The 17,952-nt window shown below is 43.1% G+C and overlaps 1 protein-coding gene across 11 annotated transcripts in view; it reads right to left on the bottom strand.

Moving 5' to 3' along the window:
• ARVCF (ARVCF delta catenin family member) overlaps positions 1-17,952 on the bottom strand; it is a 640,643-nt gene that overhangs the window by 202,110 nt on the left and 420,581 nt on the right. For all 11 annotated transcript variants that reach the window (XM_042441597.1, XM_042441595.1, XM_042441594.1 and 8 more), the window contains one exon: positions 12,618-12,776. In XM_042441597.1, coding sequence (XP_042297531.1) covers positions 12,618-12,776 — 159 coding nt within the window. The remainder of the gene's footprint in view (positions 1-12,617; positions 12,777-17,952) is intronic.

The raw sequence follows: 17,952 nt of genomic DNA, 5'->3' as shown, positions 1-17,952 counted from the left end.
TCATGGTTCTTGCCAAGGCACAGCAGGCAGGAGGAGTGCGGGTCCTGGACGGGCACCTTGCCCCCGCAAATGTCGCACTTCTTGAAAGGCGCAGGCCTTTCCAAAGTCGTCAAAGCCAATGGGAGAATCCATAAACGAGGTCAACAGTCCGAAAGTCCGAAGTTACCAGGGGCGGGAGACAAAGAATGGTCAAGATACAGTCCGAGGTCAAAAAGCGAAAGTGATTCCAAGCAAGCAAAGCAAAGCAAAGTTCTCTGAAGCAGCTAGCGCGGCGGAAAAAAGGAACTAGGGAAAAGAGCGGGAAGGCAGGGGCCTTATAACGGGTGGGCGGAGTTACCGCCAAAAAGTTTCAATATGTTGCAGAGTTAACTCTGCCCAGTGATTCCAGTAGGTTCCGAGCAGCACTGCACAGGCGCAGTGAAACCCATTTGTATGATTCGCAGAGACCACGAAGAAGAAACAGCAGATATCCTGTCCCATTGTGGAGTCTATCATTCCTACTTGACCTTGATCACCATCAAGTCAATGATGCATAAGGTGAGACAACTGGATAAAGTAGCTCTAGGGCAGAACATGTTCAGAATTTCATGCAGACCAGAAGGTAGTGATTGAGAGACTGTGGTACTGGAGATTCAGGACCCTGAATTTGGTCTGTAAGTAAGACCAAGAGTATATCTACGTTATAAGGGATGCGGAACTTAGTGGATAAGATGCCAGTTCTGATGACTGGAAGACCAGATGTTTGGCAGTTCAAGGCCCAAGTGCCACATGATGGGGTGAGCTCCTGTCACTAGTCCCAGCTTCTGCCAACCTAGCAGTTCGAAAGCATGCAAATACAAGTAGATAAATAGGTACCACTTCTCAGTGGGAAGGTAACTGTCGGTGCAGTCATGACCACCAGAGCAGTCCTCAGACAACGCTGGCTCTTCGGCTTAGAAATGGAGATGAGCCCCATGATCTACAGTCTGTTACGACTAGACATTCATGTCAAGGAACTACCTTTACCTTTATATCTAAGTTATACCACTGTAATAGTTTAATACCTCTGTAATTATTATGGCATCATCCTATGGAATCCTGGAATCTGTAGTTTGGTAAGGTATAGTCATGATTCTCTCCTAGAAAGTCTATTCAGGGGAGTGGATTAGAGCTCTCAAGCAAAGATTTCTAAGTACCTCACCAAACCACAAATCTCAGGAAACCGTGTGATGGAGCCAGGATACTTAAGGTGGCGTCAACTGCTATAACTGTGTAGCTGGCACACTGGCCCAGAGCAACTGGCAGAGTTGTAATACCAAGCCAGGAGAGCCTCTTCTCAAAGTTCAACCTGGCTTTCAAATGAAGACCATCATTCTACATAGAGAGGGACTGGCTGGATGAGACTTCCCAGGGTCTCTTTGCTCACTGACAGATTCCAAGGTTCACTCCTGAGAGACAGAAAACAGTAGTTCAGGGACCAGGCAGACAAGGCACCAGATCAGAGATGGAGGATCACCTGAGATGAACTGGTGAGTGGGCTACCTTACTGGACTCACTGTCACTGGAAAGCTTGGTCCTGACCATGAGAAAAGCACCAGACCAGCAAGACTTCATAAAGTTTCAGAAGAGTGCTCCTCAGCCAGCATTGCTCTCAACAGCCTCTGCCTTGTCCAATATGACTAGGCTGGGTATGTCTTCTATAGTCAGCTGCCTTAGGACTATGACAAGCTAGGGGAGTAGAAGTGCAAGTAGCACTTGCTGGAACTGTTGGGAGAAATATTAACTCTTTCCTCCCATGCTATAGTGCCAATGAAAGGGCAGCGTTATTTGATGAAACAGAGCTTTAGACAACCAAGGACGACAAACTGGAAAAGCAAAAGCCACCAGTAGCAATGTGTGACAAAGGAGGTCAAGGAGGATTTTCATGGTAAAGATGAGCAGCTTGTGTACAATCTGGGAACTGGCAGAAGGCCAGTTGAGGGATTTTAGGACTTAAAGAGGGATGTGGTCAGGCCAAAGAAATAGGAAACTAATTTTGGCCATAGAGTGCTGCATAAATGTTGAGAAAAGACAGAGATCATAGAGTGGTGAGCTACAGTAGCCAAACCACATTGGTCTCAAGAGTACTCCATGCTGCCATTTTGGCTTAACATGTATTTCGGGAAGGGGGCACCTAAATGAAGTTTAAACAATCTGTCTCCACTCCTTTGACCTGTTTTAAACATTGGGGTGATTGAACAAGTTGCTCTGACAGTGGAAAAATGAAGAAACATTAACATCACAGAAACCAGTTTGCTGAACTGGAGCCATCAGGCTCCATCAGTAGTTCTGCACTGTTGAGTTAGAAAGATGGGCTTCTTCCCCTTTCCTCCTCTTGTTCATATTAAATATTTTATAGAAGCTTACAAAAAACTGGAAAGATTTTTTTTGTCAGAATTGTGTCATAAAAACAGAATATAGGTAAGGAGAAAGCACTCAAGGATAAAAGCATTTTGACATTTCTGAGTGCTTGCTTTTGACATATAGACTAAAATTATCGGGCCAAAAAGGTGCAAGCCATTACCTTGTTAAGAGGGGGCTATGAAAGCATGTGACCTTTCAAGGCCAATGAATCTGGAAGGTCAAACCTTACTCCCTGATGCCCACTTTGGTTGATAATGGCCTAACTTTGAAAAAGAAGGAGTCCAAGGAAGCCAGGCATCTCCGTTCTGAAGAAGCTGAAACAAGGTGGACAAGTGGTCGCTACTGGGGAGGTTGGGAATCAGTATCACATCACCACTTTCACCCGCACCTATGCGTAGGTTTGAAAGAGAAATGAATAAATCCATCTGTTTCCAGATGATCCTTTCAGGTTCTGTCCTGAGCCCAGTGCTGTTCAACATGTTTATCAATGACTTGGAGGACAGAATTGGGGGCATACATATCAAATTTGCAGATGACACCAAATTAGGAGGAATAGCTAATACTCCAGAGGACAGGATCAAAATTCAAAATGACCTGAATAAACTGGAAGGCTGGGCCAAATCTAACAAAATGATATTCAACACAGAAAAATGTAAGGTGCTGTACTTATGGCAGAAAAATGAAATGCATAGATATAATAATAATAACTAATGAATAATAAGAGTTGAAGACCATCCTGTTCAGAGAAGCTTTCCCAGACATTGCATAATTGTCACTTGTTATTTGATGTTCTTTTGTTGCCTGTTTTATCGAACCATTTCCTGTATTGCTATGTACTTTATATGTATTTTCCTACTAGAGTGGCAGGCTAACTCCAACAGGCCTCCCTGGAAGAAGATTAACCATCCATTATGAAGCCAAGCCCTCCCTCCAGCCCATCTGCCTTGCTCCAGGCCTCGGAGGTAGAGAGGAACTGCTGGACCTCATCCCCTTCCCCACCACCACTCCCTTCTCCTTTTGTGTCATGTCTTTTTAGATTGTAAGCGGGAGGGCAGGGAACCGTCTAATTAAAAAGATTGTATGTACAGCGCTGTGTAAATTTACAGCGCTTTATAAATAAAGGTTAATAATAATAATAATAATAATAATAATAATAATAATAATAATAATAATAAATTTATTTATATACCGCCTCTTCCGTTTGGGGATCGAGGCAGGTAACAACAGAGTTTATGATACAATATAAAAACAATAAAACTCACAAAACCCTGACCTAACTCTCCCTCCCAAACTATAAAATTAACATAAAACATGATTAAAATATACAACAATGCAATACAATATCACAAGATTTTACAATTCGTGAATGACGAGGAGATAGAGGAGGAAGGACGGATAGAATCAGTTCTGGGCGGTTATCACTCAGGGAAGGCCTGCCGGAAGAGAAGGGTTTTTGTCGCTTTTTTAAAAGCCTCCAATGAGGATAATTGGAGAATCTCTTCCGGCAGGTCATTCCAAGCTTTTGGAGCCGTAGCAGAAAAAGACCTCCAGGAAGTCACCGCCAATCTGGTCTTTTTTGGATGTAAAAGATTTTTCCCGGAAGAACGGAGTGTACAGGAAGGATTATATGGGAGGAGGCGTTCCTTCAAGTAGACTGGACCCAGGCCATGTAGGGCTTTGTAGGTGATAACCAACACCTTGTACTGAGCCCGGAAGCTGACAGGCAGCCAGTGTAATGACTTTAGAATAGGTGTAAATCGGTCAAACCTAGATTTTCCGGTGACCAGTCTGGCTGCCATGTTTTGTATCAGTTGAAGCTTCCGGACATGGCACAAGGGTTGCCCCATGTAGAGCGCATTACAGAAATCAAGACAAGAGGTTACCAGGCCATGTACAACTGTTTCTACCACTCCAGGTAGGGGCTCAACTGACATATCAGCCGAAGCTGATAACAGGCACTCCTGGCTGCTGCATCAATCTGAGAGGACAGATGAAGTGACGAATCCAGGAGTATCCCCATGCTGCGGACGCAGTCCTTCAGGGGAAGTGTGACCCCATCTAGGACTGGCGAACATATCTCCAAACCCGGGTTGGGGTTACCTATCACGAGTACCTCCGTTTTGTTTTGATTCAACTTAAATCTATTTTCCCTCATCCAATCCATTACCGACCTCCAGCAGTCATTCAGAGGAGAGATGCCCTCCTTGGTCACTGAAACAGTCCGAGACATAGAGAAATAGATTTGGGTGTCATCAGCGTACTGATAACACCCCGCTCCATGTCTCCGGATGATCTCACCCAGCGGCTTCATGCAAATGTTGAATAGCATTGGTGACAGTACCGTGCCTTGAGGGACACTCGAACTGAGCTCCCTTTTGGCCGAACAACTGTCGCCAAGCAACACCATCTGGAACCTGTCCAAGAGATAGGACCAGAACCACTGCAAAGCAGTGCCTCCAATTCCTAGTTCCCTCAAGCGCTCCAGAAGGATACCATGGTCTATGGTATCAAAAGCCGCTGAGAGGTCCAAGAGCACCAACAGGCCCACACTTCCCCTATCGATGCACAGACGGAGATCATCGATCAAGGCGACCAGGGCAGTCTCAACTCCGTATCCCAACCTGAAGCCATTTTGAAATGGATTGAGATAATTGGTGTCATCCAAGACTGCTTGGAGCTGGTTTGCAACCGCCCTCTCAATCACCTTACCCAAAAAGGAAAGAAGAGATACTGGCCGATAATTGTTTTTGTCCAGGGGATCTAGGGAAGGTTTCTTTAGAATGGGTTTTACCACTGCTAATTTTAGACTAGATGGAAAACAACCTTCCCTGAAGGAGGCATTAATTATAGATTGTAACAACTTCAGAGTTGCCTCACCTCCCTGGATGGCCAGCCAAGATGGACAGGGATCGAGAGGGCAGGTGGTCTTTTTTACCTTACCAAGCAGCTTGTCTACGTCATCAGTACTCATAGACTGAAATTGATCCAAGATAATCTCTCTCATTGACTCTGTGCTAATGCCGGCGTCTAAGTCGGCCCTTATCTGACAGATTTTATCTGCAAAGTGGTTGTTAAAAACATCACAGCAGGCTCTCGTGGATTGAAAAAGAGGATTCAAGGTGGAAGGAGATTGAGTCAACTGCTTAACCACCTTGATAAGCTCTGCTGGACGAGACTTTGCAGACGCAATAGATGCAGAGTAGAAAAACTTCTTCGCTGCAGCTATTGCCACTCGATAGGCTTTAAGAAAAGTCCTATGACGTGTCTTGTCAGATAAATGTCGAGTCTACCGCCAGCAACACCCTAGTCGTTGCCCAGCCCACTTCATCCTTCTAAGATCTTCAGTGTACCAAGGATTTCGATTCGGAGCGAGCTGGAAAGGACGCTTGGGAGTGATTGTGTCAATAGCCTTGGAAAGATCTTTATAGTCTTGGAAAGATCTTTAGATATAGGATGGGGGACACCTGGCTGAATGAGAGATTTATATAGTATGTGTGAAAGGTATCTGGAAGTCCAAGTAGACCACAAATTGAACATGAGTCAACAGTGTGATGCGGCAGCTAAAAAGGCCAATACAATTTTAGGCTGCATCAATAGAAGTATAGTGTCTAGATCAAGGGAAGTCATAGAGCCACTCTATTCTGCTTTGGTCAGGCTCCACCCGGAATACTGTGTCCAGTTCTGGGCACCACAATTCAAAAAGGAGGTTGAGAAACTGGAGCATGTCCAAAGGAGGGCGACTAAAATGGTGAAGGGTCTGGAAATCATGAAGCCCTATGAGGAATAACTTAGGGAGCTGGGGATGTTTAGTCTGGAGAAGAGAAGGTGAAGAGGTGATATGATAGCCCTGTTTAAGTATCTGAAGGGATGTCATATTGAGAAGGAAGCAAGCTTGTTTTCTGCTGCTCCAGAGAATAGGACCCGGAGCAATGGATGCAAGCTCCAGAAAAAGAGATTCCAGCTCAACATGAGGAAGAACTTCCTGTCAGTAAGGGCTGTTCGACAGTGGAACAAACTCCCTTGGAGTATAATGGAGTCTCCTTCCTTGGAGATCTTTAAACAGAGGCTTGATGGCCATCTGTCGGGGATGCTTTGATTGAGAGTTCCTCCATGGCATAATGGGATTGGACTGGATGGCCCTTGGGGTCTCTTCCGACTCTACGATTCTATGATTTTTGTATATGTGCATTCTTATATGCACACTCCATCCCATTCATTTAAGATGTTGCCAACGGCTAGATCTTTGTATACTACCGCATGTGAAGAACCAATAAATTGTGGGTGGCAGTCTTGTCAGTGAAGTGCCACCAGGCTCTGGACTGGCTCTGCCATCCAGACTGGCCATCAAATCATTGTGGACAGCAACAGGTATAAAAGGGCTTCAAATACTATTCACACTTGGGTAATAAGATCTTCCTAAACTCTTGATTGTATAGATCAAGATAAGCTATGAAATGCACTCAAAGATATGGGGGTGCCACTACATCAGACAGTCCTGATGAGGAATCTGTACCAAGGACAAGAGGCCATCGTCAGAACAGAATTCTGGGAAACAGAGTGGTTCGCAATAGGAAAAGGGGTCAGGCAAGGCTGCATCCTATCACCTTACTTGTTTAACTTACATGCTGAAAACATCATAAGAAATGCAGAATTAGACTCAGAAAAAGGAGGAGTGAAGATAGGAGGAAGCAACATTAACAAGTCAGAATCGTTCAGGCCAGGTGAGACAGTGAAGGAAGCAGACAGAAAGAAAATCAACTCATTGTCCTGGTTACCTCTACTGAGGGCAGCACAACAGGGGAATATACAAAGGAAGAGTCCAGTCCAAAGATCACCCAATAACAGTCAGTCAGTCAGTCACAGCAAAGGGCAGAGGCAAGAACACACGACAAGTCCAGAGCTCAAATAACCAGAGTCTTGAATCAAAGAGTAAGGAACACAGAAACAACACAACTACAAAGAATCTCTGCAGCTGGAGGTCTTTTAAAAGGCCTCTGCTTCTCTCAGCTGAAACCTATTAGCTCTCCTCTTGGCTTCTAGCCTGGAAGAATGCCTCAAAGACTCCTTGACCTGCCTTTGCTCCACAGGTCCTAGCACTTGCAGCCTAGAGTCCATGGAGCTTCCCAAGCCTCCTCTGAGACTGTAGATCCAGGCAGCTCCAGATCTGCTCCTGTCTCAGCCTTCTCCATATCTTCAGAGTCTAAGTCCTCTGCCTCAAAGTGAGGCCTAGGGCAGTCCATGACACTCATTTGAAATGTGGTACTGGGGAAGAGTGTTTAAGATACCATGGATAGCCAAGAAGACAAACAAATGGGTTCTTGAACAGTTCAGACTAGGGCTCTCCTTGAAACCTATGATGATCAAGTTGAGACTATCGTACTTGGGCCACATAATGAGACGGCATGGATCACTAGAAAAAACAATAATGCTAGGAAAGGCAGAGGGTAGGAGAAAGAGGGGAAGACCACAAACCAGATGGATAGCGGGGTTATTATGGACAAGAGCTTGCAGGATCTGGGCAGGGCAGTGGAGGATAGGCTTTCTTGGAGACGTCTCATCCACAGGGTCGCCATGAGTCGGAATCGACTCAAGGGCAGCTAACAATAACAACAACAACAAAACTCTTGCATGTTCTTGTACCCTGGGATTGTCTTTGATCTTGGCTCCTGACTTGTCCTTTGGTTTTGACATATACTTTGTTCCTGACTACTAGTTTGTCCAATGTCTCCTGGCTCATCTCAGACTGCTTACTTACACCCCAGTCCTGGCAAAAGGAGATCAAAGTCTTAAAGTTTCAGGTCAAGCCTTACAATCTGGTACCACAGCAGTGGGAAACCTTAGTGCCTCCAAACCTTTTGGACTGGGGAGACCTGCTAGGTGTCTGATATATCTAGATGACCAAAGGTTCTCCACTGCTGTGATACAGTAGCAGGTTTAATGTCTCCTCATGGTGCAGAGAGGCCCAAGGCCCTGAGATATTTACTGTGTACAGTGGACCCTCCACATTTGCTGGGGTTAGAAGCACAGGATCCCTGTGAAAGTGGAAAAACCACAAATAACAAAACACTGGGTTTTATTTTTAACTGGAGAGAACACCTCTCTAGAAATCTCTAGGTCTTCCAGCACAAGTCTGTGGTCAACATCTGCTGGATGCCGACCATAGAATTGCACTGGAGGATTTCCAAATACCTAGAGAAATGTTTTTTCTAGGAACCTCTAGGTCCTGTAGTGCGACTTCTAGTGGACGTTGACCACAGAGTCAAGCTGGAGGACCCAGAAATTCCTAGAGAGAACATACTAATAAAATCCATGAATAATCAAATCCACAAAAGTCAAAGCCGCAAATGTGGAGGGATGACATGAGCAATTGCCTGAGCAATTCCTGACGATGCGACCCACAGCAACCCTGCGATGAATATGGGTTGCAGAAATGTGCACATCAGTGTTCTTAAAAGTGTTAACAGCCCACAAAAGGAGGTTATGCAAATCAATGCTGGCTCTCCGTTCTCTGCATGCAGGTGGGGATGTAAAAGAATTTTCTACAAACAATGATAAAGATAAAGGAGTGAAAAGGGGGGAGAGTGGGAGAGCGTAATTGACTTATTTTAAAAGAGGTAGTTTCATCTGTCTCTTTTCTTATTCAGAGAGCCCTAGCCTTTAATAAAAAGAAAAACAAAGCCATGGCAGGCTTCCTTTAATCTGCTGCACATTTTGTCTGCTGGGAAACTTAAAACAGTTTGCACTTTCCCTGCCCAAAGTGACCTTCATTGTTTTAACATGCAAACACGATTGGCTTCCAAGAGAGACTGTGAAGATGAGCAGGGCAGTGCATCCCAAACAGTCCCTTTGCACGCTAAACGAAAACTAGGCAGGATACTAGCCCGGTTAGAGAAAAAGAGCAAAAATGATTGGAAAGCAATTACTAATAGAAGGTGCTTTGGGTTTTGCTTTAAATGGTTCGCTCACTTGCTCTCTCCTCCTTTGAATCTCTTCTATTTCTATTGTCTCAGTGCAATCAGGTCCGCTCTGATAGGAGAGAAGGCAGAAGCAAGCAAAGGTTATATGAGAAGTTGCTGTGCTCCCAGGTTGAGGCTATTTGCTTTAACTAGGCTTCCCCAGGATCTTCAAACAGCAAACTTTGCAAAGAAATATCCAACTTCTGTACAGCTCATGAAAGAAATGGGAATTCTAGTTCATGAATCTGAAATGCAAGTTAAAAGAAGCTTCAAGGCGAGGGCATCACTGGCAGTACTACAAACAAAAGCAGAAAAACAGAAAAACACGCTGGCATGAAGGAGCGAAAGAACTCCGTATTCTTATTATTCTTATTCCTCTTATCGCCTCCTTCTTGCAAAATAGTAGATGGAGCAGTCAACCTGTCTCAGGCTGGGAATGTAGCACTTCAGACACCTGGCAGGGATTGGCACAATGAGACACAAAGACCTAACTTACATGCCCAAAGAACCCAAACTATACACACGTTTCTGCTTTTAGATTTTAAAAACGTTTTATATTCTGTCAAATGATAGACTTTGAAGGACGCTGACAGTTGGGATGAAAAAAATATTCCAAGATATTTGAAGGATAGATGAAAAATGACATTCCTGAGTGCCAAGAAACCCTGATGAAGAGGACCCTGGAAGGACAAGAATATTTTCAGCGCAGGACCTATTTTGCATTAAAAATGGATGCTTCTGGCACGCTAAATAACATTTTCTGCACAAAAGGTTCATGCTTTGCAACAAATAAATCCGAAAGTGCAAATAGTCTTCAAAAACTGCCATTTGTGAGAATGTTTTCCTGTAGCTTGCATCCATTGCTCCGGGTCCTAGTCTCTGGAGTAGCAAAAATCAAGCTTGCTCCCTCCTCAATATAACATCCCTTCAAGTATTTAAACAGGGCTATCATATCACCTCTTAACCTTCTCTTCTCTAGGCTAAACATCCCCAGCTCCCTAAGGCGTTCCTCATAGGGCATGGTTTCCAGGTCCTTCACCATTTTTGTCACCCTCCTTTGGACACGCTCCAGTTTCTCAATGTCCTTTTTGAATTGTGGTGCCCAGAACTGGACACAATATTCCAGGTGAGGCCTGACCAAAACAGAATACAGTGGCACTATTTCTTCCTTTGATCTTCTAGACACTACACTCGATCTAGACACATGTTGTGTCCAAGAATTCCATATGTTAACTACATTGCTGGCATGGATGTGGTCAAAAAGGAACATACATTCGTGTGTGGTGGGAGAGCCCCTATGTACAAAATTTCTAGTTAGATATTGTACAAGAGATAAACAGGATGGTGGGGAGAAACTTTCAATTTGAGAAGGAGAATTGTTTAACTCGGAATTGGAGAAAATTCAGATTGAATAAAAGAGAAGGTTACATAATAAAAACCATCTGTTAAGGGCCCATGCCGTAATAGCATTGGGATAGAAAAATAAACAATATCGGGGAGGGAAAAATTGGTCCCGTTATATTGCAGAGTCTCTTTGATTTGAATATTTAAGAAAAGGAAAATGTAATGGTCAAATAAACAAAATGGTCTGGTGGGAAAAATGGGGTTAAAGCTGAAAAGGGGTACAACGAAGTTAGAGAAAGTATTAATAAGATATTCCACATTATGGGTACTGGGTACTAACTTACTTGGTCACAGCCATCGGAGGGGAAGGAGAGGGTCCCCAAAAGTATGTGATCTAATAATAATAATATTTTGTAAAGTTTTATTATATATGTTGTGTTACGGACCATAAAGCATATAAATATATATTTTTTTTAAAAAATGAGGAAAAAGGTTAACTATGGGGGGATACAGACCGGCATTTTGTGATGGCCTGTGAGTGGAGTTAGGGTGTAGCGTCCGCATGCTTGATGCTGTGACCCCAACCCATGGCGCTATTTTTCTGCATGCACGTTTATACAGCACGTGCCATCATGACGCCACTGTGGCGCAGAACCCAAATGGTGCAGTGCCAGCACATCTATGATGCTCCCATGACGCCCCTTCCAGGACCTTAAAAAGAAGCTGCTTTTCGCGGCTTCTGTGTGTCCTCCGGAGGCTGTGGCATGCAGTTGCTGTAGCCCCAATCCGGGGCAAAAAGGGGCGGCTGCATGCCGCCCATCTGTATAGCCCCTATAATTGTCTGTGGAGAAGAACAGGGAAGTACACTACAGCCCCAAGCCATCCACCCATGACCTGCCTGGGATTTCTAGGACAACTGGAACAGGTATGGTATCACCATTCATCCAAACACAGTTAGAAAGTTCTGCATGACCAGGAACCTTATTAGCAGAACTTTGGACAACTAGTTTGAAAATTAATGTGATAATGTACGATATTAAGAAACTGGGGTATTTAAGCCATTGTAATGAACACTTGTAATTGTAATGGTTTAATTCACTGAATTATCCTTGAATAACTGGATTATCCTGGAATAGTTCAGTGATTTAAACAATAAAACTACCAGTTTTCAGAACAGACGAGATTTGCAGAGTATGGCATGCATGGCATGTCAACACTGACTCCTAGGGGAACATCTTATTCTTGGCTCCTTCAAAAATTGCCTTTTTTGACATCTTAAAGGTGTGTTCCCTCCATCTGAGGGATTTTTTCTTCTCTAGATGGACTACATGGCCCAGAACACAATTGTTGCCCATAACAGGAGTAGTGGGAGTCTAAGATATGAAAACTGTCAGGTTGGGAACCATTGTCATAATGCTTGAGGATTTGTCTTACAACCTGTTCAGTTAAGTTGGATCTTTTCATGGATCTTTTCCCCACCGCCATGCCATCCTGCCAAGATGCATACTTTATTCACTATTCAAACATCTTGTTTCTTAAATGAATAATGTTAATAAGGAATAACGTTAGCCATCAGTAAAGAATTATGTGTTGATTTCAGCTAGTAGACTGATCCAGTGCAAGTACAGTTTGGCTAAAAAGATAAGTGAGAGAATCAAAGGTGGCCAATTCCTAATTCAAAACGATTTGAGTGGCATGTGGCATATGCAGAAAAATTTTCTACAAAACTGAATCACTGCATCTTCTTTGCCTTTCCACCACCAAACAAAAAGTATGGTTCGCGAAGATCAATGTTGGAGCATATATGTTGCATTCAGGATCCAGAGTTCAATCTGTGGCATCTCCAGAATGCTTGATCAGGAATCCAACAAGTCCACTATCCTACAGTTACACAGTTGAGATAAGCAAAGAAAGACCAAAATTTGCTGATCCTACCTTAGTCTCGGTCCTTCTTGTGGTCCCATCTTCTGAAGTCACAATAGAAACATGAGATGTAGGGGTGCCTGGATCTTCCTCCACAGTCACAGTCTCTTCTACCATTTCTTGGGGTTCCTGCATCATTGCTATTGATGTCTGGTTGCTTGGGCTCTGCTCCTAAACAAAACAAGGATTGATTGCATCAGTACTGAGACCGAAGTATTAAAAATATGAAGCCAGATCTCCACAACTACATAACAACCCTCACAGAAGTCAAACCCAGGTGTCTATGGGGCTCCTGGATTTGTTGAACTCCTTCTGCGCTTCATGCCTGGCAGCAATTCCGGAGCAGCTTCAGAATTATCCTTGCCAAGGTCCCTGACTAGTCTGGAGAAAATATCAGCTCCAGGCATGTCATATCACAGGCATGCCACATCAGCTTCCTGAATTTTACATGTTGAGGTCCTTCAGGGAAAAGATATTCCAGTCACACAACACATTCATGCTATATCCACAATATGGCATTTGAATGGTCACGGCCTTGCTGAGCTATTTGAAGTCACTCAGAGAATTACCAGTAGAATCTGATCTACCTTCTGACCACTATTGGTCTATAGGACTGCAGGAGTAAATTCTGAGTATCTATGGTACTTTCTGAAATCCAAGGAAGCCAGGGGTTCCAGAAAAGTGAAACGTCAAAAAGTGTCTAGATATAATAGTATGCACAAGGAGGTGTAATGTCACGGCACAACTTTAAGGCAGATATTAAGGACCCTTCCATGAGAACATGTTGATTCCATCATAACTGTCATCCCTGTATCCTACAGAATTTTGGGGTCTTTTGTTTGATGAAGCACTAGAACTCTCTGGCAATCCATTCGAAACATTTCTCCCCAAACTGCAAATTCCAGGATACCAAAGGACATCAGCTAAATGCAACCACGGCACTATAACTATAGTGTAGTTAATACACTATAAGTATAATGTGGAAGGGCCCCAGTTAACAGTATGAGTTGGAGAAGCAGGGCTAGCTTGCCACCTTACGAAAAAAAGAATTCAAAGCTTGAAACAAATTATCTTTGGACTAGATGTCCCAGAATGGGACCCAGCCATGCCAGCAAGGTGATCTACGAAGCTGTGTCCCCAAAATAATATTTCCAAGCTCTCCATAAAAGAGCATTAAATGAAGTGCTGGCCCCATAAGACAATTACACTGCAGCTCTAAAATGATGGCAAGCTTTTATGCCTAGTCTTTAGCCTACAGAGTTCTAGCAAATAAGGCACTTACGAGCAAACCCCCCATTTTACTTCAGCGTTTGCTTCCTAAATTCTCTTTTTTAAATCTACTGTAAAGACACTTATCACAGGAGGACTGATTGTAAACTTGTTGGAAGAGAGGCGCAGCATGGAAAGAATAAAGCTTAGGCATACTTCCAAATCACTCAAAATTATCCAAATGGTCTCCGTTAAATTTTGCTCTCTTAATTATTGTGATTAATTTATTACGTGTCCCTTGATTATAAACATCAATTAATAGAAATTATAGTTCTAACTTTGACAGTTACAAACACGAAGAAACAAAAGGAAAAAAAGCTGGCAGGGTTAAATTGCGCTAAAGTAGCTAACTGCGAGTACGCTGGCACTTGAAATAACTGCAGCTAAGTGGAACTCATGTCAGAAATGCCATTTGCTGCCCATTTACAACAGATAATTTCGTTGTATTTTAAAAGCAATTTGCGCTTGCTCTCTCTCTGGTTTGGTCAAGCTTTCATGTTCTTATTTACTGCATCTATAAATAAGGAATGCATTTGCCAAGAATGTCGCTGCAAACCTAAAAAATGTATATACTCATGTAAAAGTCTAGAACTTACAGTAAAGAAACTGACCCCAAAAGTATGCAAGTAATCTAACTCTTATCAAGAAAGAAACCAGAGGCTAAAAACAGGAGGGCAGGGAACCGTCCAATTAAAAAGATTGTATGTACAGCGCTGTGTAAATTTACAGCGCTTTATAAATAAAGGTTAATAATAATAATAATAATAATAATAATATCCTTTTAAAATCCAGTCAGGTGGGGCACAGTTAGTACTAGCCAGCCGCGGAGATCATCACCTGACCGATTTTAACTGTAGCTGTACAGAATCTAGCAACATTATATGTTATATCTGGATTGGCGTCAGAAAGCAGCAAAGAGCTATAAAATTGACTGGTGAGGCCTTGATGTTTATAGAAGTGAGATAAGGCTGAGGCAGATGTCCCTGTAGTATGAGCACTAGAGTTATACATGATCTGTCGGCTCTATTTGTCCAGAGTCACAGGGACATTGTCTGAGAAGGGGATCTTCTTATATAGGCCTTCAAGAACAGCGGAAGGGGGGCATGGCATCGTGCTACAGTAAAGGCTCTCTGATGTTTTGGCACTTCACGTTTGCTAAATATGCCACAGGTGATGTCAAGTATCTGTTGAAGTCACTAACAATGAAAGTTGGGGCGCTAGCTAGGTCTAGCTGGCGCTCTATCACCCATTGTGTAGTTGAGTCCACTCAGGAACTATCAACCAGGAACGTACTACATGATCAAGTACATCTTTAAAATAATAATTAAAAAACCCAGCTATTGTAGTGGAATCCAACTAAAGCTGCAAGATAATGATTCCAAGTCATCCCTCCTGCTGTCTGTCCTTAGATAGGCAGGCAGGCAGACAGAGATTTTATTGCCCATTTCTTGCAAGCAGCACCAAACGTCTCAGTCCAACCATCGTTTTAATTCTCACAATGGCAGACCTCCATTAAGCAACGAGGATCATCACCACATCTGCCACCACAGTCCACTAACAGAGGAAGGACCCACAAGAATTCATTTTGCTCAGCCCTCACCCTCTAACTTGGAGCCTCTGCACACACACAAAAAATTTCTACCCCAGTGAACTGTGATTCCTTCCCAAAGAATGAGACAGACCTTGACATGCTGTGCACCATTTCCATCTAGAAGAAGGCTCTCTGTAGTTTGCTGGATTGTCTGCCCCTAAATCTGGCCAGGCTTTTGATGAAGAGCAGCAGTAGTTGGGGTGGGGGTAACAGTGGTGAGGATCTCTCAGAGACAACAGAAGTGGCATCAGAGCTAGCACTTGTCAAAACTGTGCAGAAGGAGGAACCAGTAAACCACTCCTGAAGCTTTTTACCAGGAAAACGCTATGATGAGACAATCCAACATGAAACAAGAGGCCATGCCAGAAGATGAGCCTCTCAGCTCAGAAGATACTCAACAAGCTAGTAGGGAAGGGCGCAGGACATGAGTAACACTGTGGGTAATGACACAACTGGACTCAAGCCAAAGTGTGTAGGGTAATGTGAAGTCGAAGGCTTTCATGGCCAGCATCCATAATTTTGTGTGGGGTTTTCGAGTTATGAGGCCGTGTGCTGGCGAAACGTCAGGAATAAACTCTTCTAGAATAAGGCCTCATAGTCCGAAAAACCCACATTTAAGTTTTCCAAGGCTTTTCCAAGGGAACAAAAATATTTAAATATCAAAAATATCAAAGCCAAGCCTTTTAGGGTCTAGCTTTAAACCAGCAGAGTAGCAAAAATGTGCCTTTGTCTAAATGCTTCCCTAAGAACTGAGGCTGACTCAAAAACAACACAAGTAGCTTGACTTCAAGCAAAATTTACTAATGGACTTAATTTATATATACATAAAAGCTGTATCCTAATCTAGCTAGTGAATAGTTCAGGTGAAAAGAAATCTTTATCTCAACATCTTTCCAAAGAAAGTGGAGAGAGGAGGAAGATGGAAAACATGCAGTTCAGTAGGAAATCTTTGAGAGAGTCTCTTAGTCCCAAAGGGGGAGCAACCTAAATGACTTGGTTAGTTTGAATAAGAATGAGAGAGGGAGAAAGTGCATGCAAAATTCTTCCAACAAAAAGAGGTTGAGTTACTGACATGCTCAGAGGTGAAAGGAAATTCCAAGGCTGCATAACATGTGAGAAGCAGGAACCATGGGAAGCTAGATATTGTAAAACAAGAAATGGAAAGTATAAATATTGCCATATTTGGAGCGAGTGCGCTGAAATCGACAAGAATGGGACATTTTTGAGTTAGATACTCAAAATAATTAATAATTTTCAATTAACAATTAGCAAATCTGACCATCCAGGGAACAGCTGCCTCTTAATAATAATAATGATAACAATAATAACAAATTTATTTGTATCCCACCTCTCCTTTATCTTGCTGATGAGCCAAAGTCGATCCAGGCCTGATTTTGCTCTACTGCCAAAATCACGCACCATTTTTCTTTTTTGACCCCCTACCTTACAGGGTTGTTGTGGCTGAATTTGTGGGCTTTTGTTGTTGTTTTTGTTTTGCATCTGGGATTCAGTTGCTTCAAAATGAAATAGCCAAGGTATGGTTGCGTATGCAGTTATCTCTGCCACGCACATGGATCCTAGACATTATTTCTGCTTTGAGGTTTTGGGATAGAGAGAAGGATAATAAGCCTTTAAGAGATACCATTTAGATACACAGGGCTGGTTTTCCATTAGAGGAACACTTTGAATAGCAGCAATAAAAGGTGACCATAAAAGAGGTAAGTGAAAGTGAAAAAACCTCAGCAACCATGACTGTAACTGATTTTCTTAAGAACGTCAACTATGACCAAGTCAGTTCATCTTTTTTTCATGTCATTTTGGAAATAATCCAATGGCAAATGAAAACATTCTTACATATGTACGAAGTGTCGCTTTTGCCCTCCACAGAGTCTGCAGCATTCCAATACGAACATAGCCTTTTTGTTTTAGGAAACCTTGCTCTTTAATAAGGCCACTCGGTGCTAGTTTTGAAATTTTCAACTCTTTTGTAAGGTCACACTTGTAACATGGGGAATGGAGGGTTCGTGGGGGATTTGGTTCTGAGAGGGCAAGAACAAGCTTGACTTCACCCAGTGACCTTTCAGCAGATGCTCCATAGCATGGGAAACCACATGGATCCTTGAGGTGCTCAGAAGTGACCATATAACATCTATCCTGAAATCACTTCCCTGGATGCCTATTGGCTTCCGGGCGCAGTACAAAGTTATTACCTTTAAAGCCTTACATGGCCTGCGACCAACCTATCTAAGGGATTGCCTACTTCCATATAATCCACCCCGCACCCTCAGGTTCTCCGGGAGGAATTTACTGCAACCTATAAAATCAAAACTGACTATAACCTCCCAGAGGACCTTTTGTGGAACGCCCTGCCAGAGGAGATCAGTCAAATGACCAGCTTAGACAGCTTCCAAAAAGCTGTCAAGACGGTTCTCTTTCGGCAGACCTTTCATGAATAGAACCGTTCAGCCAAATGAAGACAAACACAAT

Source organism: Sceloporus undulatus, chromosome 10, assembly GCF_019175285.1.
Source record: "Sceloporus undulatus isolate JIND9_A2432 ecotype Alabama chromosome 10, SceUnd_v1.1, whole genome shotgun sequence".
Classification (NCBI taxonomy): Eukaryota; Metazoa; Chordata; class Lepidosauria; order Squamata; family Phrynosomatidae; genus Sceloporus; species Sceloporus undulatus.
This window is presented reverse-complemented; position numbering and strand designations above follow the sequence as displayed.